At 43.1% G+C, this 26,912-nt stretch overlaps 1 protein-coding gene across 5 annotated transcripts; it reads left to right on the top strand.

The window, feature by feature from the left end:
• Positions 1–1,715: 1,715 nt before the first annotated feature.
• srfb (serum response factor b) lies at positions 1,716–26,797 on the top strand. Of its 5 annotated transcripts, none has more exons than XM_058651496.1 (8): positions 1,716–2,752; positions 7,822–8,088; positions 17,595–17,829; positions 20,602–20,763; positions 20,970–21,077; positions 22,022–22,201; positions 22,309–22,385; positions 24,640–26,797. In XM_058651496.1, exons 1-8 carry the CDS (start codon positions 2,120–2,122, stop codon positions 24,733–24,735), a joined length of 1,758 nt encoding a protein of 585 aa, XP_058507479.1. In that variant the 5' UTR covers positions 1,716–2,119; the 3' UTR covers positions 24,736–26,797. The 5 variants fall into 5 exon arrangements, with proteins under 5 accessions (XP_058507479.1, XP_058507482.1, XP_058507480.1 ...); XM_058651497.1 differs by having other exon boundaries at positions 1,717–2,752; positions 20,599–20,763; positions 20,976–21,077; XM_058651498.1 differs by having other exon boundaries at positions 1,718–2,752; positions 20,599–20,763; positions 22,309–22,410.
• Positions 26,798–26,912: the final 115 nt, after the last annotated feature.

The following is a 26,912-nucleotide window of genomic DNA, read 5'->3' as shown; positions in this document are numbered from 1 at the left end:
GGCGTCTTCAACAACCACATCACTGTCGGTTTCCAGCGTTTTTGTTTGTCTGTTTGTTTTTCTTTCAGCTTGGTTTGAAAATCAACTTTCTAGTCATAAAACCGGGGATACATCGCGGTGAAGATCCTCTTTTAAATGTGGTATTTTTCATGTTTTGCATTTTAAACCAAAATGTTCTAAAAAAAAGGAGATTCGATTTACTCATAGCTTCATTATTTGTAAAAAATGTTACTTCATAGCCATGATTTTCAGTGTCGACAACAGCTGACGGCAGCTCAGAGGATCCTCTCATTTGTGTCACTGAATAAGGTAAAGGTGTGGTGAAACATGTAGGATGTGCACTAACTTCTATAATTCACCACTAGGGGGTGATGTATGTATTCTGTGAGTTTTATTATTTATTTATTTTGCCATAAAACCCTAAGAGGTTGTCAAATGTTCCACATAATCAGATACACTTAACATTGACCATTTCACAGCTGCTAAATAATGTGTTCTTTGAGTTTTGTCATGGTGTCTTGTTTTATTGACTATATACATCTGTAAACTGGGTATAAAGTAGGTATAATTTCCACTGGCACCAATTATCAGGTGAAAACTTACTTTATATTCCAGCCTAATTTTGTAAACGTGTCGCTCAATAGATTGTTGCAACTTAATCACAGCGCTAATCGACATATGCAACATTAAACCACGAGTGAACAGCTTTTCTTTCACTCATTCACATGAAAATACATACTATGACAAACATGAGTAACTCCATGACAAGTGCAGCCACATTTCATTGTTGTCATATAAGAGTTTATGCAAATGAGCAAATAACAAACAAACATTGAGTGTGAAACCACTTTTTAAAATGCTACAATACATGTGTGATATTTGTTTAAACGTGCCTGGGTACATGGGGTGGGGTTTGTTGCAACATCAGAACACTGAAGTACCTCTATGTCTTTGAAAGAGAAGCTGGAAAAGATGTGATGTGATCTAATAGCATTAGAAAAAAAACCTGTACTTGGTTACCTGGTTTTAATGTCAGTCAACAGTGGAAAAGGTGGAGGATTTAAATTGAAACGATGTCACATCAGTGTATTAAATACAACCTGCATACAGGTCCTTTAGAATAGTAAGTACAAGTAATTATAGATGTAACCCAGCCTAAACAGGTGTGTTTCAATTTTCTTTAAAAGGTGGGTGTGTACTTTTTTTTTATTAGATAGAGGTTAGACAAATGGAAAATAATAATAAAAAAAACTAACTGATAATTTTATAAAATACTATAGAGCCATATTTTATTTTGAATTTAAATGCATTGCAACGGGAAACTACTTCCGGTAGCGGTGGCATATAAAGATATTCAGGCAAGAAATAAAAATAAAAAAGCTTGGGAAAACATGATTTTATGACATAGTGGGGAATATATAAAAAAAAGTTTGATGTTTGTTGTGTTGGTGCCTCTGCTTGTCCACTGTGACGTTGACGGTAGCGCAACCATTTTGGTATTTATTCAAATGAGCTTGTCTTGTTGACCAATCACAGTGCCACGCAGATAATCTTCAGCCAATCGATAGGCGACGCTGTGACTCACCAAATAAGGAGAGACACCACCAAATAAGGAAACATTGTATCTCTTTATAAGGCGGGAAGTAGTTCCTGTGTCGTCAAATCACTCCGCTGTCGCAAACTGCGTTTTAAAACGACACGTTTAAACACATTTCTGATCCACAAGGAGACACATGTGTGGATAATGATTTGGTAGAAAATGATATTTAAATACTAGGAGACGAGCACGTGCGCTACTGACGGTTCGTAATGCGGACTACGTGACGTGGCGGAGCGACATCGACGGCGCTGTTCGCGTTTTCCTTTTTGAGAAAGTGCTCATAGTTTTGGAAATAGAGGAGGAGGGAGAAGCAGCTGAGCCGGGGTAGAAGGGTTTCGGGGTCAGCATCACTTTCGAAAGTTTGTCTCGGTTATTTCCTGGAGTCTTCGGATTATCAACTGGCCTGGTTTGTTTACATTCCGTGGCCCAGCAGGCGTCTATGCGTTTGAGTAGTCATTCACGACACCACGCGCTCCAGCTCTTCGGGCTGGTGTTTTGAGACTCGGCGCAGTAAATAGGATGTTACCGAGCCAGGTTGGTTCTGGAAACGGGTCTGCCTCAAACAGGGGAACCACAGGACACTGTGTCGGGGTTGCAGGGGTCCGTCCCGTATTGGTCAGAGCCGGGCAAGGCTTACCGGGAGTCGGCGACATTGCTGCCGGGCGACAGGTCGACAGAGACGTTATCGGGATGCTTGGGGCTAACGGTCCGGGGGGTCCGAAAGGTGCGCGACCGGGCAACGGCTCAGGGTTGAACCCTCTACAGAGCGCCGTGCAGGGGAACATGGTGGTGGGCTTGAACGCGGGAGTCGTGTTGCCCCAAGGAGCCCGGTTCGACCCGGACAGAGAGGGCGCCCCGCTGTGCAGCGGCTCGGAGAACGACTCGGACTCCGCGGACGATGACGACCCAGTGGGTTCACTCGGGGACAGCAGGAGAGGAGTGAAGCGGGAGAGAGGGGAGATGGAGGCTGCAGTTACGGGCCAGGAGGTGGGAGTAACTCCTGGAGGTTACGGCATGGTTCCCGGAGGAGTCGCGGGGGCAAAACCCGGGAAGAAGACACGTGGGCGCGTCAAGATAAAGATGGAATTTATTGACAACAAGTTGAGACGGTACACGACCTTTAGTAAGAGGAAGACGGGGATTATGAAAAAGGTGAGTGTTCTGGAACTCATTCGCCCGTGTAACACCTGAATTCCGATAGAGTTTGTAACTTCTGTAAAATACAACATTTAATTTCAGTTCGTGTTCATTGATTCACTGTATTAATAGTGTGGTACATCATGCCTTTATTTACATGAACATCCATAACACCTGTAGGAAGAATCTGCATAGGCAATCCCCAGGGGCACTGCTAGAAATGTTGGGCCCATCATATGTATGTATTACTGTCCCCCATCATACCCCCCCAAACATTTTCTTAACTTAAACTTACACATAACTTATGTGGTAGAATAGTGTTTAGACTGTACTGGCCTTCCTGTTTTGAAAAATGAAGTCTAGGAATGAACTTCCCTCTCACTTGATATATAGTGTTAGTGAACATTTTCCTGTAAAGTTGATTGTCTGAATCACTAGTTTCAGTTCTTTTATAAGAGGACAAGTTCATAGTTTTGTAAATGATGTTCCTATCCAGAGGAAAATGGATGATAAACCATGGCAGATATGAGTGGACGCCAGTGTTGTTGACACCTGGTATGTCCAAGAGGAGCCTGGTTGCAGGTTAAATCACACATTTTGAGGTGTTGCAACAGGAGCTTCTTTTTCAACTGAAATGCCGCTTTTCCACGACTCCGTTCCAGCATGCCTCGAATGTCATCACTGAGTCATGAGCACGACGTCCGACACAGGAATCGAACCTGTATTCGATTCCGTCATCTGCACTCCGGTCATGCAGGAAGTACTGAACAAATCTTTTTAATGAACCGATTCTAATGTATTAGTGCACCAATAGTCACTAGGTTGTGTGTGTGTCACTCATAAAACAAAGTCACGTCAGTTTCATGCTATACTATAGTATGGCAAACCATACCAAACAGTGTAGAGTCTAGCCGAGGCGAGCCATAGTGGAAAAGTGCCATAAGACTACATCTACTCTCTAGTACTCTCCAGGCATTGGTTATCCCAGGTAGCTGTCAATAAGGTTTGTGAATAGCTGGTCTTTCATTCTAAAAACTGGGTAACCAACTGTCTCCCTCTACAGTGTCTTGTTTTTTTGTGATACTCCAGATTTCCTAGCAGTTGCACATGCTTTCTGCTCTGAGTTCATAACATGGTCCACCCAACCCCACCCACCATGGCGCCCGTGGGTAATCACAATAACCTTCGTCATGACATGTTTTGAAGTGTGGGTCTATATAGTAGTGAGAGAGAACTGACCTGCAGTAGATGTGATTTCATTTTTATTTCATATTAAAGACAAATAATTGTGGATCATACTGAGTGGATGCGGGGAAGTCGGAGCATTTGACAGCCCATGGGCCTTAAATAGACTTGAGCAAATGACAAATCTATTTATGACCATGTCCACCCCCACCTATGGCACACACGTGGCCTGATACACACAAACTCACACATTTCCTGAGAAACTGGCCCACTCAGAAATGCACACATAGGTCACACGTTTGTGAGTGACACAAGGCCCTCAACTGGTGGACACTGATTCCATCAGTGCACAGGCTGGTGTTCCCTCTGCCCCCATGAAGCAAGGTTTTGCTCGTAGACAGCAGTCATGTGGTGCTGAGCAGCAGCAGCAGGGCCTGTAGGTGCCAACAGCTGGCTAAACGTCAGGAGACAAACTCTGGGGGACAGTCAAAGAGCACGCAGACAGAAGAGTCCGAGTGTCACTCTCTGTGCATTTGAAACAACACAACAATTACGCACGTCCCAAAGGCTGCAGTCTAATTGTTCTGTCTTTAATTGTTTTGTAATGTGCTTATTCATAAACTGTAATGCACACAATGTTGGAAGCATTTCATACCATATGGTTCATTTCTTATTCTTGCATTACAGTGCAGAAGTTAACATTTTAATGGTGGCATGTATAGTACATACAACAATATACAACATCCATAGTTGTAAAAGTCAGGTCCGGTATGGCTTAATACCACTTTTTTGTGTCACATACCAGTTTCACAGCCTTATCTATCGACTGATGCCATAATTGGTCCAATAGTCTTTGTAGAGAATTCCATTAATCCAGTTTTTACATTTTTATTTTGAAGTAAGTCCACATATTTCGCACTCGCATCGACGTTGGCGGTGCACATCTCTCTTCACAGCATGTGCTTAATGGATGTGATATTTTTAAGTTTTTTTAATTTACTGCTATCTGATCTATAGTGATTTTTCTTTTTGACAGTGTGGTCTCTAATCGCAGCATATGTCACAACCCTACTTTGCATGCACTGTTGTTGTGCAAGCCTCGTGCAGAGATGACTTGGTTTTGTTGCTATGAAAGCAGAGAGCAGAGATGTTTAAAGATGACGGACGCTGCTCTGTGGTCGTCATAACTGCCTCCATTGCTGTGTGCGGCGGCGCCAAGCAGCGTTTCACCGGTAATGCACAGTGCAGCCACACAGTCGCTGCTGCCATCATGCGGTGCTGCCATGTGGCATTTGGCATCAAGGCATCTGAGGTTGAATGTTTGGAAACAAGGTCGGCTGATGACCAGAGGCACAGCAGTTGTTTTGTTTGGGGCACGGCCATTTTTCATTATGACTTTAAACAAACACTTGTAAGCCATGAGTTTTCATTTGTCCTTGTGTTACTTTGAAGCGGCTCCTCTGTGTACGCTGCTTTATTTCTCTCTTCTTAATGTATCCTCGACTGTTGTCGTGGAAACTGGGGTGTCTTTATGTAGGCCCTTGGCAGCATGAACACTATTTGACATGCTGTGGGGATGGAGATTTTGAAAATGTTGCCTACACTATGTCAGCCATCACAGTAATTGACAGGTGGGTGGAGTGGGAAGATTCATAGTAAACCGGTCCCAAACTGGATGAGCCTGGTTTGGTTTTGAAGAATGTGAAGATTGAAGTAGTTGTCTTTTCTTTTCAAATCTGCCTTAGATTAACACTTAACACAATGCAGGATTACTCCTGTAGGCCAGTGTTACTCAAATCCTAGTGGTGGTTCCTTGTCGTGCTCCATTACTTGTCCATAAAAGGGCAATTTTCCACTTTTGCTCTTTCTGTTAATGCTCCTTACGAGATGGTTGTTATTATAGAAATATGAATTTGTCACTGCAGGAAAAGCACACATCTAACTAATGAAATAGCAGCCCGTGGAAGTGAACCAACATGTACGATGCCAGGGCTTTGAAAGAAGCTCAGCTAAATGGAATATTAGTCATTATTAATGTTGCTCTGTACACCTGGGCTTTTCCCTGACCGAATATATCTCATTCAATTCAGATTAAAAGTAAATCAATTTGCTTTCTCTTTTGTTTATTGATTGTCATTTGTTTGGTCTCTTTGTTTTGTAATCAATATAAATAGCCAGTCAAACTAAATAATCCATTAGACTCCCAAGAACTTTCAGTGTCACTAGTAATGACTATTATGATTGATGATCATTTGTTACTTGCAGCTTTCTAGGCATGATATAGGAATGGACGTATTTTTTATAATCACATATCTGAGAATAAGGTTTTTCACTAATGAAATGGTTCAGTATAATAAATGCACCAAACTCTCACATTGGCAAAGCTGCAACAAGCAAATGTTTTGTATTTTTCATATTTTTGCATGAAAGATTATAAGATCATTAAAATGATTGTCGTCAATCTTTTTGTCAACTACTAATATACAGCTGTTGATGGAGTGACTGTGGAGTGATTTAAACTATCACCCGTCTACACACTTTCATGTGGGACTACCAGCAGACCAACAACAGTGACATAAACTACTAATAACTCTTCTTTTTGAATTACACAGTGTTCATTTTGGTGTACGTGTGTGTTTTCTGCCTTCCAAATGTGACACAAGCTTGATATGAATTTGTACATGGCAAAGGAACCCATTAAACTCCCCCCACACAGACACATGCACACACCCTGTTGTCACGAATATTCATGAGGAAATCAGTGGAGCACGAAAATGTATTAAAGCGTTTGTTTAGGTCTAGTTTGTGCTGCGAACCTAACACAGTTTAACTGGCAAATGAGTCCTTTCTCTGTCTCTCATGCTGGCAAAACATCAGCCTCTGTTGTAAGACGACCCTTTTGCCAATCAAAGGAAATTGAGGGAAAGGATGACTGGAGCTGAGGTTCATTACATGCTTCTTAAAGATTATTTATTAGCATTAAAAAACACTGTCCTCCATAACACAAGGCTCTTGGTAATTAAGGTCTGAATTGTTACGGTGAAGCAGCCGCAGCATGGCATTAAGCCACTGCAGAAGTAGCTGCTTATCATTGGCCTTTCTGTTTCGGTCATCTCTTAATTACACACAGAAGGCGATAATGCGGTCCGTTTCCAGCGGCGCATGTCCATATAATGAGGACTGGACTGATGGAGCTCAAAATGAGGGCAGTGATAAAGGACGGAGAAAGCATGACGGAGTAGAATTTAGTGCATGCACGGTTTTATAATCGCTCGCTTTAATTTGAATGTGATGCCTCTCCTCCTCTGTGCTCTTTCTGATAGTGTTGCACATTTATCAGCCAGCTCTGGCAGCACTATGTTCACCAAGGTGATGGTAATGGCACTGTGCCTTCACAGCACCAGAAGCATCCTCCACAAAACTGATGACTCATTTAGATAAAAGAGCTTTCTCAGGAGTTCAATCTGAGTGCAGTGTGTGTGTCTGTTGGATGTCTCTGAGTCTCATTGTGCTGGTGCTCCACACCAGGGGTGTTTGTTTTTGCGTCTGCCCGCCCTGTCATTCATTACACAGCTATACAGCAGTGTGTGATGGTGGCCTCATGTTTCATAGCCAGCTACCTCAGTGTTTAATAAATGAGTTGTCGTTTCCTCCATCGAGAGTGGGCTACTACCATTACCCCCCCGCCTATGCAATCAGTCTCTCAGCTGTATCGCACTCTCTATTCTGGGAGCCTTATCTCATGTTATTTTAGCTTTGTTTGTGCTATACGTCAGGATCCACGGCGGGGATATTTTTAGATTCTTGTGGGGGTTTTTTTTTTGTTTTTGTTGGTGTTTATATATTTTTTTTTTTACTTTGTTATTAAATTTGAATTGTCCCTTTTCTCTGTCTCCTAGGCCTATGAACTCTCCACGCTAACGGGAACCCAGGTCTTGTTGCTTGTGGCTAGTGAAACGGGCCACGTTTACACGTTTGCCACGCGCAAGCTGCAGCCAATGATCACCAGTGAGACCGGCAAAGCCCTAATACAAACATGCCTCAACTCTCCGGACTCGCCACCGCGATCTGACCCCTCCACAGACCAGCGCATGAGCGCCACGGGCTTCGAGGAGACGGACCTCACCTACCAGGTGTCGGAGTCGGAGAGCATGGGCGACACAAAGGTGAGAGGAAAGAAGTGGAAACTCTGCCTCTATAGGCCAAATTTAGGAGTACACTACGAGTCTCAAATATTGAGCAGTCATTTTTGCAAATCTCTCCAGAGCCAATTTCCCCTTCATTCAACAATGACTTGACTTATATTTGTTGTGACTCACTGTCTGCTCTTATGGAAACATGAATTGTAGTGCACAGAAAAAGATAAAAGAAAGAAGTGATAAAGCTTTAAAAAAGAGTCACTAATGGATATGATGGGAAGTCTCTGCAGAAATGTCTCGGCAAGCTAATGAGGAGAGAAAATGAATCAAATTATCCTTTTGTGTGGTGTGGTTATCAAGTCCTGTTTTAATATTTTAAATTAAAGCAAAAGGTCCTTTTTAAAGAGCTGTTGACTCAAGGTAGAAGAAGATAAGACGTGGACAGTGAGACTGCTCCACGAAAGAGGGCTGTCTGCATTTTACCTTTCTGACCTCTCATCCAGGAAGGCCTCGTAACGCGCTCAAATATAAATCACAGCAGGGTCTGGGTTGTGTTAGGATGAGAAACACGCAGCCTCCACTGTGGGGGGACTTTGGTGTTTATCTTTGATTCTGGGATGGTGCTTCTCTTATGTTCACGGATGAAATGCTGAGCATGTAAAACAGAGATATTTATGAAAATAAAATCCTCATTTATGTATTAATAAAATAATCGATTGAAGATATTATAGTATCTCCCTTTTGTGCAGCTTCCAAAGTTGTTAACGTGCTATGAAGTTGTTTTGAGGAAAATACATTTAATAGATAATATCTTTTGTGAATAATCTTAGTTCGTTGTTTGACGTCCTATTTCACCCTCAATGCTGCAGATCAAATATCAGAATTTCCTTATACTGAATTCCTGGTGGTCAAAAATCCTTTACTCCTGTGTTTGAACAGATTTCTTTTATCAGTTTAATCTCTCGCACCAGTGGGAACCACAAGACCTGGATGAATCCCCTAATTACTTTAGTCAACGAAGTGCCAATGCAATTTCTTCTTTGAGCTGTTCACATATCCATTAATGTTGGTAGAGATCTTTACTTTCTAACACTTGTAACAGCATTCATTCTGTGACGTCACAATTCACGCACAGGTGATGCAGGGGTGGAAAACAGTCACAAGCACACACTCCGGCGCTCACACCTTCGTGCAGTCCTGTGCTGGAAGCTGAGAATCCCTCACAAGTGTTTACACGGCTTAAGTCGCCGCTTTGAAGATGGAACACTTGCAGGGCTTATTTGCCTTCGTGATGTTTTTACAAGGCACCGGCTCGCACACATACCACACACACGCCATCAGGGACAGGAGATCAACCTTTGCACGTTAAACCACTCTCATGCCCGCTTGGCTCATTGATAAAAATTAGATTCTGCCTCTGTTGCCATATATGGTATGGTTTCCCTGCCTGCTCTCTTGGCTGAGGCCCCTCACATTCCTTATAAGCTGCAGCTGTCTTTGGAGTCCTGTGATATACACACCCCCCCCCCCCCCACTCATTTAGTGATATGCAGAGGAGGTATGGATGTAGATATGAGCGGGGGGATGGAAACATTTGTGCAACACTTAACATCCAGTTTCATATAACGTTTATTTAGGTGGGTTCTCGCACAAAGAAAAGTGCCACTGCAGCCTCCCCTGTGAGGATCAGTGATGCTTTGATGTGGCCATGGCAGGTGGATACGAATGTCGTTTTCATTTTGGCAGATTGTTCTTATCTCGTAGATCTGTTGAGCGATCGCTCCAGAAAATCGGCACCAGACTTGCTGTTTTACCTTCTTTAGGCATTCCACTACTCTAAGGTAACCGCCCGCCGTCTGTTGAAAAGACGAGGCGAGAAAGCAATTGAGGGTCAGATTATTTCTTTGTAATTGAAATGATATTCATAATATTTGATATTGTTAATAAAAGGCCAATTACAGGTACGGTATGAAAGTCAAAGTCTCGTGTTCATTAGCAAAGACATCCAGCAGTGTTTAACAAGCAACATCGTGGATGAGATCGTGAGAGAACGAATTCTTTTCAAATAGGCTTTTTAATAATTGAATCACACTTCCCGTCTTCCCTCAACACTTCTCTCCACCTTTTGAGGCTGAATGTGCCACCAGCTGAGCTCATGTTGGTCCTTTTCTTCCAAACCACAGTGTGGGAAAACATGTCAGCTGCTCCAAAAATGTTAACATGTTTCCCTGAAGTATGCACCGAAATTGGTTGCTACTGCAAATAGGTTTTCAAGGCAATAAATGGGCCGTGCAGTTTTAAGAGTCACGCTTTGTATCAGGCCACAACTCGCTTCCATGGCTGATGTGCTTTGTGAGAGTGTTTGTTCATGTTTGAAAAGCCTGCGAGGCACATTATCATCATCTCATCATCTACTGACGGGCCACATGCATTGCTTTATCGGCTGAACTGACTTTTTTTTTGTTCGTGTCACCAGACGCAGAGTTCAAAAAGCAAAGCATAGACGTCTGTCTAGAAGCATTCTTTGGCAGTGGCATCTTTTATTCAGCGATCATTGGACTGTTCCTTTTGGAATGGTAAAACCCTGGGTGAGGCTTGTGTTTCGACTCAAGACAGTATCTTTACTTGGTAGGCGGGGGGGGGGGGGGGGGCTGCTCGACGTGACGTGGTACCCGTGCACCGTCATCGTGCAAAACACAACAGACAACAATGGAGGACATCCAGCAGCTCTTTTTTTCCTGCTCGGTTTGAGGCGGTTTGTCTCAACAAGACGTCAAGAATTGTATGGGAATAGACTGTGTGCGCTTGCCTCGACTTCCATGGGATATTTATGCCGATGACAAGGGAGTGACGTTTTGTGTTGCCCAATCAGCTGACTGTCGTGACCGTACTGTGCCGTTTTGCTCTGGTACCCAAAGGGAAGGGTGCAGTAGAATGGATGGTTATTTTGGTACTAGTCCTAAAGGAAACACACAAAAAACAGTGAACTAAACTGAACCGCTCCACTCGGTAAAAACACAGCTTTAGTTTAAACATAATTAGACATCGAGTTGTGTGAGGTGTGTGAGCCACTTAATGGTTACTTTATCGATGTAATACCCCCTCTTTTTAGATTGGTATTGGTCTTTTAGTATGTACAGTCTCATTCAGCTGTTCCTTGAGGCCTGGATTAAGGTTAAGGGAAATATAATCTGTGATGTAGTGGTGAGTGAGGAAAGGCAGTGAAAGAAAAATTAGCAATATTTTAGATAAACCCTTGGTAGATTTGTCGTCTTGGTGCCTTCCCTGCACCCCCAACAGAGCCTTGTACTGATGATGGCTGCTTCTTAATACTACATTAGAGTTGTTTTTTATGCATTTTGGGTTATTTTTGGACAGGGATGGCAAATCCCACAACCCATGCTCACTCTGAAGATCCATCTCAGCGCTGAACTCTCCGTCTCCTTTGGCTTTCCCCTAACTCTCTCTCTCTCTCTCTTCTTTCCTCCCCTCGCTCCATCCCTCTCTCTTTATCTGTCCTCCCTGCTGTTTTCAATAGGCTGTTGTTTCAATCCCGCTGAAGTTGTTGCTCTGTTCATCAGCACAGATGACACATCCCTCGCAATGTCACGTCACAATAAACACAAAGCAGAAAACTCACAGACCAAGGCCACAGTCCTGATCAAGAGCAGACATTTGTTTTGCCTGCATTATAGCTCTGTAGACGTGCTGCAACAGATTTAATGCCCTCATCGTTCTACGTGCTACACATCCATAAACGTAAATGAACTAAAAAGGACTTATCTTGGAGTTTTCTACCGTTTTAATCGGAGCGAGTCATCGGGATACTGGAGTTAATTTAATTTACTCTGACAGTGTTCGCTCTTATCAGAAGGTGGTGATTGTGTCTGCAGTGAAGGCAGCATGTTGGCTGTGTTGAAGGGGGAGGCAGGCTACGTTATGTCACCCCCCCCCCCCTCGCCCCCAACCACCTCCTTATTTTACAGCAAGCAACTGGACAGGTCAGCCACCATTGGCTGCACCTCCTCCACTTGGGCTGCCTTGCCTTTTTTAGCAGTCCCAAATGGAGCTGCAAATTCCTTGTTGCTGGCAGGGTGACAGACTGGGAGATGGGAGCCAGCAAATGGGAGATTAGCCGAGGACCAGCCACCAGTGAACTGCACAATGGGCTCTCCAACCAACACTGGACTTGTCTGACAGTTGTCACCTTCAGTTTTGAATGATTATTCCTCTATGAATAGGGAATCATTTGTGTCCTCCTTTTTTTAATTACTCTCTCATTCACGCTGCCTTCAAAAGAGAGTCTTTAATATGATCTCTTTGAAAATAGGGAGGACAATTCAAATTTTAAAAAAAGAAAAGGGAAAGGTACACAAAGTGTATTTCTGTACTATTTCTTTTTTTTAATTGTGAAATATGTGCAGGGCCAGCTTCACACTGTACGTAGATCTATGGATTTAAAGAAAAATCTTAGGCGAATGTAGATTCTCACTAGTCAAAAATCAATGACATTTGTCAGTTTAAAGTTCAGCATCTTTTGGTTTGAGGACAAAACACTGGAGTCAAATAATGTAGAATACATTATAGAGGGTGTTCTAAATCTGGACTCCTTCCTTTGCACAACTATAAATTGTAAATGCTCTGTTTAAAGTCCCCCCCGCCCCAAAAACTTGAACTGAAGTTTTAATACACTGTATTTATGTAACATTTGAATAATAATGAAATACTTTCTCAAAATCAAATCAACTTATTACATGACCATTGTGAGGGAAAGACTCACCAAAAGGAAAATATCATCAGAAGAATATCATCAGTAAGTTAATCAATTGCTAAATTAGTTGCCAACTATTTTGATAATTGTATAATGGTTTGAGTGTTTTTTTTAATGTATGTAATGTGGGTAATATAGTGCAAGGTGGATTGACATGAAGAATCACTGGCAGGGAGGAGAAAGTCCAAGTTTGAAAATTCAAAATGGGAAACTTTCCATGGGAATTAATGGGAATAAAATGGACATTTTCATAATTGAAAGTTGGGAACGTGAATATAGTTGGTAAATATTAATATATTGTACCATAATCTTGGCTAGAACAATTGCATTTGATATAAATGTCATTAAATATCAATGCAATTCCTGACAGGCAAAGGCAGTAAGGAATATTCTACTCAACATTCATGTTTTTGTTGTTCGATGAAAGAATTCAAGCATTGATGAAGTGAATGTTATAAACAAAATGTTTATGTTTGTATGTGACACAAGTTTCCAATTTGGAATATTTACAAAATCCAAAAAACCAAAGGTTCCATGGAAAGTTTCTGGAAATTTACTGAGAATTTTCCACCCCTTTGCCGATATCCAATAATACATTTTAAATCCAATACCTATCCATAATATTGTGCATCCCTTGTTCTGCTGTACACATGCTGTGTACAGTATATACATACAACCTTTGTCTCTATAGCTCACTGCTTTCTCCCCCCCATCCTCAGTGACCCTGGTACCTCAGAAGAGGTTTACAAGGGCACCAAGAGAACAAATGGCTTTATAGACAAGACATTTTAGAACATCACTGCACTTGACAATGTGATTTTATGACATTGTCTGTTCATAGGCCTGAAAACAGACTAAATGAACTTATTATTTTATTATTAAGGACCAAACCACCAGAGAAGTTATCTTGAATATTCCACTTTATAAAGCAAGTGTAGACTGAGACGCAACATTTCCCCGTGAGCTAGTGACGAGGGTGAAGGTATTCAGGAGGAAATTTCAGTCCTGTCACAAAGATGATTTTCCTGCCCTTTGCTCTTGTCTGGAGGAATGCATTTACACCACTGTGGCCTATGTTTACTATGCACCGCCTCGTCTCTGAACTAAAAGCCAGCACTGTTTATAGACCGGCCTGTTGAACAGGAGACCTGTGAAGATGGTCAAACAAAGCATTTGGTGAGTGGAAGCTCACTATGTGGGTCACAGACGTGGTAGCGGTTTTCACGAGGCACTAAGATTACCACACAGGTTAACACCTGGACGGTTAAACTCTGTCCTTGTTGGAGTTGAGTAAAAACCTATCAGTAAAAAGTGTATTTTACAAGGTAAAGCAGCTAAAGTTTGGTTGTTTCAGCGGTGTGAGCTGCTAAGTGTTAGATGGCAGCTGCCTTTACATGTGGCCTCGTGCTGCCTCAGCCGGCACAGAAAGGGTTCATTTCCCCTCAGCGGCGCTCAGGTTTCCTGCCAGCTGTCTGTTCTCTCAGCTGTTCGTACTCTGACCCCTCTCCTGTCCCATGTCCCAAACTTCACACAGGTCTGTCTTCGCTTAGCATGCCCCAACACAGACACTGACCCTCTGCTACATCTGCAGCAGCAGCTAAAAAGTGCTATTTGCTACCACACCTCTGTTGGCTGTGTTGGTGCATTTAAGCTGATGGATTGAGGTTGTTTTTTTTTTTATATGTTATGTCTATGCTCTTCTTCTGGTAACAACCTGAAGATTGCAGACAGTGATATTTGTAACCGATCTGTCTATTCCATCTGGCTTGCAGGAATATATCTAATAACTGTTTAACTCATTTTAATTGTAAAAACCTTTAGGATAATGAACACATGGTGTCAGCTGTGTCACGTTTCAACTGTCGGCACGCACTGTAATGTCATTTTGTTATTCGTTGTCGTGTGACAGTTGTAAAGTGAACGGATTATAGATTGCTGTGTTAATTCATTCAGTTTGTCATTTCTGGTTTAAAAAAACTGTGAGTCCTGAGAGTCGCTCCCTCCCCCTTCATACTGTTTAACTAAAGAAGTAGAAGGACCTTGGACTGTCAGAAGCACAGAGCTGCATACTGGTTAACTCACTGCTCAGGAGCTCAGTTGTTATGGTTTAAGACAACATCTGTCTTGACGTGTTTTAAGTCATGAAGAGTTTAACTTGGCTGCCAGTCCTTCGATCATATGTCAGTTCCTCTTACTTAAGCCTCTTTTTTTTTTCTTTCTTTTTTTAAACTAATGAAAATAAAATTGATTATAAAACATATAGGAAGACTCTAATATTAATATGTGAGTAAACTGCCTGAAGAATGGGAACTTATTCTTATAGTAGCTTCAACTATTCTTTTATGGTTGTGTGTGTGCACGTGTGTGTGGGGTTGAAAGGCCTTATCAGCGGAGTCCATGCTGAATCCTCCACCTCTCACCCATGTAATCAGTGACATATAAAAGCCAATATTGGTTTACAGAATAGTTTGGTCAGGCCTGCTTACACACACTACCTGTCTGATATAAATGTCAGAACCATGGCTCTTTTATCCATCACTTCTGCTACAGTGATGCACTGTGAAGATTTATTTGCATCTGTGACTCAAGCCTCATCGCGTTTATGAAACTTGATTCTCTATTAAATTGAATAACGCTGGACAAGAACCACTGAGATACTGGGACCTATCTCATATTCTCATATCGCATATTCTCCGTTTCCCAGTCTTTTAAGTAGTAAGTCTAGTGATTAGGTACAGGAACTCTGTGGAGTAGGTTTGGCTCTAAATAAAAAGTAAAAATAAAGTACCAATTAGGGTGACACAATTCATCACAAAAATGGCAATATGACCAGTGTTTATGTCTGGTTTATGTCTGGCCTCCATTATTTACATCATGAAATTGGGTTGTCCAGTGTAAGTAATGACTAAACATCTGGTGTTGTTTAGGAGCTTATCACTTATTATTAGCAGGCCTCATCTGTTGGAGCCTTTTGAGGTTTGACAGGATGAAATGATGTCCTATGTGTCGTCTATTGCAAACGTGAACATTCAAGGGATTCCGTCTCTGAAATAGGAAGAACCATATGCATGCAGCTTCTCTACTTCCCTCATTTCCCCCCCCACCAATGTGGTGGTTTTCATCACCGTGGCTTTAAATGTCAGTTTATCCTCCTGTCATTTCATATCGGGAAACCCCCGATTACTAGAGGATTAGCGGGATTATGCTGCCTCTATTGATTTGTCACTTCCACCGCGCCGTATTTGCATCCAGTCATCTGGAATCAGAACCTTCAAAAATATTGAACACGCACAGAAATGCAAAGTCTGTCGTGCCCCTCTGATCTGTCAGCGGCTTATTCCCATTCTGCCATTACAGATCATTAGTATCATGCGGTGAGTGTTTTCAGAAGTGCAGAGGAACAGGCACGGTGGCTTTCATTGTGTTCTATAGTTCTGGCCTGAACGCCCACCGTGCTCTTATCATGCAGCCCACTCACCGACACATCCTGCTCTGCTGTTCAGTGGATCTTACATTACTGTATGGCCTAATGCAACATCTCACCTCCATAGGTTTATACGACCGTCTTATCTGCCTGTTTACTCACCCATTTCCGAGGTTATCGTCAGTCAGTTGTCATGGTAACTCATTGAAAGACAAGGGCAGAAATGATGTTGTTGTTACTCGTCGTATGTCAAGTTTAACTGAGCACTGGCTGGATTTTAATTGTGGGTTAAGATAAGCAACAAGTGTCATAGAGTTCACTTCATAGCCATGGTGTGATTTATGGATCTTTATCAGTGTTTTGATAAACACCTTAAACTGGATTTCAGTGGAAAGCTTCCACTGAAAGTCTTAGTATCTCAGAGAAACTATCCAGTAAACTGGTATTTTACATTTGGACCCAATGAGAAGGGTCCCGGCCTGTTTCTCTATCTTGTTCACGTCATTTGCGCCGACTCTATTAAAACCCTCTCTGGTTTATGTCTGCCCATTGATCCTCGGAAAATACTGCAAGTATTAAAAAGTCTCTCCCCTCCCAGCTTTCATCTGCTCAGGGAGGAAAAGCCCCATTATGGTGTTGTTTTAGGTGTCCTCATGTGAATTGTGAAACTCCTGATGTTGCTTTTGCAAGTTCTAGATGTGTGTGTGATTTATTTTTGGAGCAAGCACTAATGCAACACTTGGAATTGCTAGGAACTTCCATGTTGTCTTGGATTTTACTTGAGATTTTTAAACAAAAGGCTGTGTTTATCTTTTTTTTGGGAGAATGTGTCCATATCATCAGATTCCTGTTAGGGCTGTGTATTGGCAAGAATCCGAGGATACAATACAGTACATATCCTCATACAGGGATATGATACGATGTATTGTGATCCTAGATATGACAGTTTTGTATGTCTATTTTAATAAAAACTCTCATAGTAAAAATGGCACTGTTGTATGTCAGTCATCATCTACCGCTTTATCCTCCACCAGAGGGTCGCGGGGGTGCTGTGCCAATCTCAGCTACATCGGGCGATAGGCGGGGTACACCCTGGACAGTTCGCCAGTCCATCGCAGGGCCACATACAGGCACTGTTGTATGCATAAACAAAATAAAATTTTCCTTGTTTTGTTTGAGGACTGGAAGGAGGAGAGTGAAAAAGTGCTGCCAACTAGTGGTTGGAGGCTCAAATAAAACACAAATTCCCCTCTCAGAAAGACACTGCCAAGTATATGCCGCCTCAAAATGCAGTGTCGTGCCATGAAATATCTCACCGTTTTGACTTTCTTCCCACAGGATACACTGAAGCCGGCGTTAACGGTAGCCGGCCTACCAGGTACTACCAGCAGCGGCCAGGCCACAGTACCCACCACCTCCACCACCATGCAGGTCACCAGTGGACCCTCGTTTACCAACTACCTGGCGCCCGTCTCGGCCAGCAGCAACATCAGTGCCAACGGTACCGTCCTTAAGGCGGCCGGAGCTTCCGCAGGAGTCATGCAGCTGCCCAGTGGCTTCACCTTCATGCCCGGTATGTCAGAGCAAAACTGTCCTATTCTAAAGTTTATTAAAACGCCATCCTGTATCATCAAAGTGAGGCTTTTGCAGACATTAGTGTTCGGTTGACGTCACTCTGTTTTCTTTATTTATTAGCTGATTAGAATCTGAATGGCTTCTCTGCGTCCTCATACATCTCCGGGGGGTTTACATCACACAACAGCTCTTCATAGCCAGTCACCATCACTCGGAGCCCTCTGTTTCTACAGAGCCGCCAGTATCCAGGAAAAGCTACATCTATTGGCAAATAGCCCTGCCTTTGATTGTCACTTGGGGACAGGAATAATTAAGTGAAGGGGACACAATGGATCTGGCAATGAGGGCTGACGAACACAGCGCATAATTAGTCATGAATATTCACTGAAGGATCTGTGCCTTGTGCTGAAATTATAATAGAGGTGCACTTTGTGGCGCCAGAGCTTTGAGGTCCTGAACTTGACATGACCCTTCATTAAGGGGGACCTCACAGACGCACTGAAACACAAGGGACCTCCACCACATCAACTCACTGAGGACGAGGGGCCGCAGACTCGGGTGTGGGGATCCTTTAAGTGTCTCTGAATCTGGCTCCTTTTCAGGCGGGGGGGGGGGGCAGACTGGAAAATATCATGTCTACATCTGAGGGTCTCAGACAGGGGGCTGGGGACGCCAAAAGGCACAAGGGATATTTTAATTTCACTATAAGTGAAGCACAAAGTGGCGTGAAGGCCATATTGCTTTTTCTCTGATTATTTTTCTCCTTCTCCCCAAAGGATCACATTTGTGGGGGGCTTAAAAATGCAGAATCACCAGATTAAAATATTGTTTGGATAATTCTTTAATTTGATATTATCCCATCTGTGAAAGAAGCTCAGTGTGGTATTTTTCATGGCATGAGCATTTTGAAAAGGCTGGCTGATCATTAAATAGTGGTGTAAGTTGTTGTCCTTTGACATAATATGAAGGCAAACAGACCCAGTGCTCGGCAGTGTTTTCTCACCAGCAGCCAGTTGTTGGCGTGTGTCGGTTGTCGGCTCTGTGACGCAAGCGGACGGACGGACAGATGACGCCCAATAATGGGCCCAACGTGTTATTTTGACTGATATTTGAAGGACAGCTCGGCAGCGTCTGTCCCTTATCCTGCCTTCTTGCTACAACCTTCTCTCTCACACTCCCTCTCTCTCCTCTTCACCACCTGTCTGTCACATAGCAGCAGTGCCAGGTGGAACAACAACTCCGCACACACACACACACGCACACACTTAAATGTCCTCAGCTGGCAGCTTGAAAGGTCCTGCCCACCCTTCTGCAGCAACTGTCTGTGGAGCACATGATGAAATGTGAGTGTGCAACTCCAGGGTGATGAAATGCAATATTTGCCCCTTTTGTTCAGAAAACGCACACACAATGCGACGTGTAATCTACAGTTACAAGCTTCTAAATCTTAAATCTCGCACAACAGTTTTGCTGATTCATTTTTTTTTTTTGCAGTCCTAAAAATAAATAAAAAGAAACACTTTATTTTACTTGCATAATAAGCCCTTGATTCAGATGTACGGTTTGTGTCACTTGACATCAGTTTTGAAATGTAAAACCTCTTAAGTTTTGAATGTGCAGTGGTCATGAGACCCACTTTTGAAGGTCACAGTTTTTATTTCCATATCAGATACATTTGTACTCTGTCTTGTCCTGGACTTGGACACGGAGGACTTGGGATGTTAAATCAAGACCGGTCGAGACAAAAACTGATATACTTGCATTTGAAGATGACAGTTTTTTCCAATGATTCATACAAATAACGTCAGCCATTTAGAATGTTTTTACACTCTGTATCTGCTGCTATTTTACAAGAAGACTTCATCAGATTGATATTGATCGATAGTCCATTCTGTTATACGGGACACAATAAAGCGGCCATCCCTTGTATACATCAGTAGTGCAGAGAAGTGCATGGATATCTGACCAACAGACACAATTCCACAGGTTTGGTCGCGTCAGTTGACGTGGTCATTTCTGGTTCTTTCAGTGAAACATGGAGTAAAATAGGTTTGAATAAAACAATGGTGGCTTTTTTTAAATGACATTATTGGAAAATACTCTTAAGTATTTAATAGACAAACTTAAAACAAGTTAGAATAAGTAGAATTGATAGACCTTGTGTCTCTGTTTAGAACCGGGGGTTTACTTTGAGCACGTTATCCTTTTTCTCCACAACAACTTTAAACCACGATGGTTGGATGATGTGTTAGCTTTTCCCCGAATATATAACAGTAACCTTTAAGGACAACCTGCGTGACAGTCAGTGTTCACTTCAGCTTACACTAACTTTGTCGGGTTTGGTCAAAATTCTCTCCCACTGTGTTCCTGTGAAACCTAAACAAATTGGTCTTGTTCGTGTGGTCTTGACTTCCACATAGTTTGAATGTTACACACTGGAGGTTTGACCACTAGTGGTGCTGTGGAGCAGTGGTTTCTCAAGTGGGTCCTCTCCTTTGCGCTTGCATGAGGAAGATGCACAACCATTTGCCAATTTTCAAATAGTGCTTTACTTTTGCCATTAGTCTCACACACTGTGTGTGTGTGTGTGTGTGTGTGTGTGTGTGTGTGTGTGTGTGTGTGTGTGTGTGTGTGTGTGTGTGTGTGTGTGTGTGTGTGTGTGTGTGTGTGTGTGTGTGTGTGTGTGTGTGTGTGTGTGTGTGTGTGTGTGTGTGTGTGTGTGTGTGTGTGTTTGTGTTTGTGTGCGTGCATATGCGCCCCCCTTCAGCAGGCACTCCTCTCCCCCCTGGCACCCCCACCATTCCTCTGAGCCAGCTGCAGCAGCACTCCCTGGCCCTCCAGGGGCAGCATGGTCAGGCCCTGGCCACGGCCCAGCAGCCACAGCAGGGACAGCAGGCTGTCTTCCGCTTCCCTGCTGCTGTCTCCCTCACAGGTGACCTGCTCTGCCTGCTGCCACCACTGCTTTCACTAATCCTGTCTTCATCTATAGCTGCTGCTGATGCTAATGCTACGTCTTTCTCTGCTATGAAAAATATCTTCATGTCCCTCATGCTAACCCCGACCTCCCCCCCCCCCCCCCACACACACACACACACACTTTTTTATGAAGGACTTACTGTAGCTGCTGTGTGTCTGTAGGAGCAGGTATTCCCCAGCAGCTTCAGGCTATCCAGGTCCACCACAACCCCCAGTCCAGCAACAGTGACAATGGCCCCGACATCTCCCACACCTCCACAAACTCCACCGGTAGGTCAAATCCACACTCTGGGGTTCATCTCTGTCGGGCTGGATTAAAATTATTTTCATAATGGATCAATCTGTTGATTATTTTCTCGATTTACTGAGTGCTTGACGTAGGAAATGACGATGCTCTCGAATGTCTTGTTTTGTCCGCAAACCAAAATGATTAGATTTGAATGATTTCTTTCTTGTGATGTGGAGCAAAGAAACCAGACAATATTCACATTTAAGAAGCTTGGCTTATATATGCATATAGTAATGACTGTGAATAGATTGGAAAATTTTTGACTCACTCAAACCAAAAAAAAACATATGAAGAATAACTAGATTAGCAGTTTGGTGAAATAGTCCGACCAGTCTGGCATTTTCTTTCATTCATTCATTCATTCATTCATTCATTCATTCATTCATTCATCATCGACCGCTTTATCCACCTGGTGCCAATCCCAGTGGACATAGGGCAGAACGCGGTGTACATTGCGAGTCCATCACATGGCCACCGGAGACAACCATTCACTCTCACCAGTGTCAATTTAGTGTCCAATTAAGGAACCCCAAGAAAACCCACGCACATGCACGGGGAGAACATGCAAACTCCATGCAGAAAGACCCGGGTCCACGACCCTGTCGGAACCCATCAGGGTTGCTGCGACTGCAAAAAATTCCTAAATGTGCTGAGTTGCTGCCATGTGATTGACTGATGTGTTAAGTTGAACCAATGAACTTAAAAGAGACCGAGTGTAAATGTAGTTTTAAACCCGCCTTCATGATTCCAGTTTGGCTTAGAAATGCAAATATATGGCGGCTCCTGAGTGTAAATACAGTCCTCTCCACATACTGTAGCTAGAAGTTAAAATGGATATTAAGTGCCACCTGCTGGCCACTATGTGCACACACTATTTGCCCTCGGCGTGACATGCTTTCTCACTCTCCCGCCGCCTGCCCTTCAGCAACCATCGTCACCTCGTCAATCCCAACGTCTGTGGCAGGTCACATGATGTACCCCTGCTCCAACACTGTCATGTACGCTTCTACGCCAACGCTTACTGACGGGGGTCTGGCTGTGCTCAACGCCTTCTCCCAGGGGACCTCGGCCATGCAGGTGTCCCACACACAGGGTCAAGACGGAGGTGAGACGCCCGTCGCGGCGCATGAACGCGATCTCGTGTGTGTGTGTGTGTGTGTGTGTGTGTGTGTTTGCAGGTACACAACCCTCTTTTTTTTTTTCTTCTCTCAGGTGGAGTCCCTCAGGTGTTCCTCACCGCACCTCAAGGCACGGTACAGATCCCTGTCTCCGCGGTGCAGCTACACCCAGTACGGCAAGATCTGCATTATACAAGTGAAACTCTCATATTCCCTATGCAACCAGCATGCCACGTGTCTGCACTAATGCATCCTAACAGAGCACCGGCACACTGAGGCCACAGAGTCGTCACCTGTCGTCTCTTTGAATGAATGTGGACGCTCAGCTGTCGTCGTGTTTTTAGCTGGGATTTTGCAACAAAACGCACATGCAGCAGACTAAACGAAACACCACTGTTACAGTGCATGGGAATTTAAAGTTTGATTTTTGTTTGTTTTTTATTACCTCTGCTGAGGAGGTTATTTTTTTGGCTCTGTCTGTCTGTCTGTTAGTGAGAAGCATAGCTGGATTAGAAAAGGACAAGTTAAGGTAACGGTCTGGCCTGTAGAACCTTAAAATGTAATGATTCCTAATAATGTAGTAATAAAAACCCTCATAACTAAACATAAAATATGTAATAAAACCGAATAATAGTGGATTTCCCAAAAATGCTATAATCTCTACCGATGATAAATTATTACGTTAACAGGAGGTTGTTACATTATTGGGTCGACGTTATTTTTGCAGAAACCGATAAAGCAATATTGTAATAACTTTGTCCAGTGCTATAAAAGCAGGACACCAGTTATTAACACAGATTTCATCCACGCCTGGGTTTCTGCTGCCGTCGTATCTCAAGGTTATGGATGTTGAGGGGGTTTCTTGGCTGACACGCCTCTGCAACATGGTCATTGGGGGCAGGGCCTGTGGAGTGGCGGTCTGGGGTGGATGTTCCCATCTTTAAGAAAGGGGGATAGAGGGTGTGATCCAACTATGGAGGGATCACACTCCTCAGCCTCCCTGGAAAGGTCGACTCCAAGATACTGGTGAGGAGGGTCCGGTCTATGGTTGGACATCAGATTGACTAGGAGCAATGTGGTTTTCGTCCTGGCCGTGGAACCGTGGGCCGAGTCTTTAGGGTGCTGGAGGGGGCATGTGAGTTTGCCCAACCTGTCCACATGTGTTTTGTGGATCTGGAGAAGGGCCATTCAGTTCCTGTACTGAAGGAGTGCGAGTCGGGTTCGCGTAGATGGCAGTAAATCGGACCAGATCCCGGCGAAGGGCTGCCCCCTTGTCACCTATTCTGTTTATGGACAGAATTTGTTGGTGAAGGGTGTCGAGTTTAGTGGCGGGAGGATCTCAACCGGTCTGTTGTGGTGAAAAGTGAGCCTTAGAGTGAGGAGCTCAAACATCCAGGAGAGGCTCAGTGTAGGACCGCTGATCCTCTACGTCAAGAGGAGCCAGCTGTGGTAGTTCCTGTACGCCTTCCTGGGGAGGTGTTTTTCGGGCATGTCCTTCCGGGAGGAGACCTCGGGGCCGACCCAGGACACGCTGGAGATTATATCTCTCGGCTAGCCTGGGAACACCTTGGATCCCCCAGAGGAGCTGGCAGAAGTGGCTGGAGAGAGGGCGGTCTGGGCTTCCTTGCTAAGGCTGTTGCCCCCATGTCCCGAGCCAAGGTTTACATCTTACATGGACTTATGAGGAGCTGTTTATTACATTATTGGGAAGTTATTACCATATCAGGAAAAGTATTACATTATCAGATTGTACATGGCCCAAGAAAGAAATGTTAGGATTTTGGTGGTAATCTAGATTAAGGAGTTTTAATTGGGTGGTCGACACTGTGGGAGTGGCCTTAGCGGAGGTTTGCACTGTGAGATTAGTTCTATTTTTGCTCCAGGTGAGTTCATAAAATCTGGTCATATAGAAGGAATTTATCTATGTCATTTTGTTTAAATTAAAAATAAATGAATATATAGATCACATAAAAACAACCAGGCAAGCAGTGGCGACGTCACTCTGGAGTCCCAGTGGATGATTTGTGCTGCAGATGGGAATATAATTTACAAAATTGACATAATTTGCTATTGAAGAACCTGGAAACAGAGGTCGAGACATTAATTCATCAGGAAAATGTTTACCAACTTCTTGTGGAGTCGTCCTCTGGTGGCTATTCAGTATATTCTCATGTCTGGGTTGGCGTCGTTAAGAACAGTTATTGATTATTAAGATGATTTCCCAGACTCTGCATCTTAATCGGTCGAGCAGCAGCAGCAGCAGCAGCAGCAGCACAACAGCGTTCCAACTCTCCATGACGAGCGAGCATGCTGTGAAGCAGGAAGTCCATCTGTGCTGGCGAGAGCTGCGTGTGACTCGTGCTGACTCGTGATTGGCTGCCCTCTCGATTTCCCCGCGCTGACGTGTCTGTGCTGTTTCTTGCAGATGGTGATTGGGCAGCAGTCGAGCGGCAGCAGCAGTAACCTGACGGAGCTGCAGGTGGTCAATCTGGACGCAACACAGAACTCAAAGGGCGACTGACGGACGGCTGGAGCTGTTTAACGCGGCAGACCCAGGGACACACACACACACACACACACACACACACGCACACACAGACATCTCTATTTATTGATGCCTTCCTACAGAGTTTTAACATCACACATCTGAATGTGACTTTTCAAATATATACAAACCCACGTGCAAAGAATCAAGGGCATATATGTGGCTGACCCTTATACAGTACTATACGTTGTTTTGGTATATAAATATATATATATATATATTCGCAGATGCATAGGAAATGTGTCACTACACCCGTCAGAGCCTGTTTCTCTCTTTTTTTTTTTTTTACTTTGTGTGTGTGCGTGCGTGTTGTTGTTTTTTTTAAAGTGTAATTACATGTGCACACACACACTTGTCAAGTGCCACAGCTTCACACCAGCCAAAGAGACATTTGTTTGTCTGAATGTTCCAGTGTGAGCGATTCTGTGCACAACTGTGTGTGTGTTTAGTGTGCGAGTGAGTGCATATCTGGGGTTTGTAGATGGGGGGGGGGGGGCAGGGAGACAGACGCTTGTTGACTTCAGAAAAAAAAAAAGGAGAAAAAGAAAAAAAAGACATTTGTAAATGTACATATTAGTATTAGTATTATTTTTTTGAATAGATAACTTGTATTTTTAGCCAGGTTTAGTTTGTGCAACAGCATGTAGTCGTTTGTTTTTTTACGTAGTGGTTTTGTATGTACATGAAAACAATTTACATAAAGAAAAGGGTTATTTACATGTATATGTAAATTAATTTAATATACCGTCATGTGTTGAAATACTGTCATGCTGTTGGGACTTTTCACTGCGGGTTGGAAAAGGAGCGCTGGATGATTATTTTCTTTTATAATTTTCGATTGGCATTCGTAGAAGTCTCTCTAACGGTGTCTAATTTATGATTTGCTATGAAACGTATTCTTTACTTAAGCTGGGAATATTTCAGTGCACAAGCTGCTGCATGATCATTGGTTATGACATCGGGTTTTCCTGCATGCAGTGTCTGGTGGAGCGCTGACGCGGCACTTTTGACTGTAGAACTTGTTCAATCTATGACAATCTGATAGAAATGATTTTCTATTTTTCAACTTGAACCATAATGCTAATTATTGTAAACACACTTGTGACATTATATATATATATATATAAAAATAATAATGAACTGTCACAGTTATTGTCCTTTAGTGACTTTATATTGAACTTGTTTGCCTTTAAAAATATGTGACTTGCTTCTCTGGATAAAGAAAACAAACAAAAACAGAAAGCCAAAATGTTTTGTAATATCAGATAAATAAATCCACTTATAGGTTGTTGCGGAAAGTAAACCTCATCATGTTACTCTTAATTAATCTGCACAACGTTTTACATGATGGTATAACAGCAGCCAAATATTAGGTGTAATAACAAATAGTTTTTGTTAGAATAGGAACTCCTCATTTGGGGAAGTGACTTCGGGTGCTTGGAATTTAACCAGAGCTATATACGAACCCAGCCGACTGCAATCTTAGTCTGTACCTCAGCCATTATTAAGAGCGAGAGTTCATCGACTGAGAGCCTTCTTTCTGCACCATTGTGCCTCTTTTCCCATTTCACTGCAACTTAAGAGAAAAGTAGGAATTCTTTTTCCACACACACCCCCGTCACGACTCTGGACCTGTTAAACAATCCTCCGCTGTGGCCGCAGAGTGAGATTTTTCTTCACACGTTTCTGTAGAATTAGCTGTGAGTGAGCGTGGCAGAGTGGAAACATCCGTCCGGCTGCTGTTTGGATACTCACTGGCATGAGCGGTCGTTCTCATGCTCGACGTCCTCTCACCTGTACGTGCCGTCGTGTCGTCCCACAGAGCTGCTCCAATAGCAATTACAGTGAAAGACATTCAGTCCTTCCATTTTATCTGCCCATTTGTTGGTGAATTATCAGTTTTCAAACAAAAAAGGAGATTGCTTTGTGGTCGTCACCTTGTCAAGAGAAAGAAATGGTTATTTTGTGTATTTTCTTTTTGTTGTACAGATATTTTGTAATAAAAAAAACCGAGATGAAACACAAAACTGTCACAGAACGACGCCGTTTGCAGCTTTTTTTTTCCTTTATTGGGACGGAGAGAGTTCAACCAAAAAAATCAAATGTTCCTGAATGAAGTGGAGTCCGATGATGAGGAATAAATGATCAGTGCA

The sequence above is a fragment of the Solea solea genome, chromosome 15 (assembly GCF_958295425.1).
Source record: "Solea solea chromosome 15, fSolSol10.1, whole genome shotgun sequence".
Taxonomy (NCBI): Eukaryota; Metazoa; Chordata; class Actinopteri; order Pleuronectiformes; family Soleidae; genus Solea; species Solea solea.
Note: the sequence above shows the minus strand (reverse complement) of the source record. Positions and strands in the feature narration are given on the sequence as shown.

Coding starts and splice junctions, on each gene's coding strand:
- srfb (XM_058651495.1), top strand. CDS start 2,120: ATGTTACCGAGCCAGGTTGGTTCTGGAAACGGGTCTGCCTCAAACAGG. Junction 20,764..20,969: donor TGCTGCTGTCTCCCTCACAG/GTGACCTGCTCT, acceptor GTGTGTCTGTAG/GAGCAGGTATTCCCCAGCAG. Junction 22,386..24,639: donor CCGCGGTGCAGCTACACCCA/GTACGGCAAGAT, acceptor TGTTTCTTGCAG/ATGGTGATTGGGCAGCAGTC.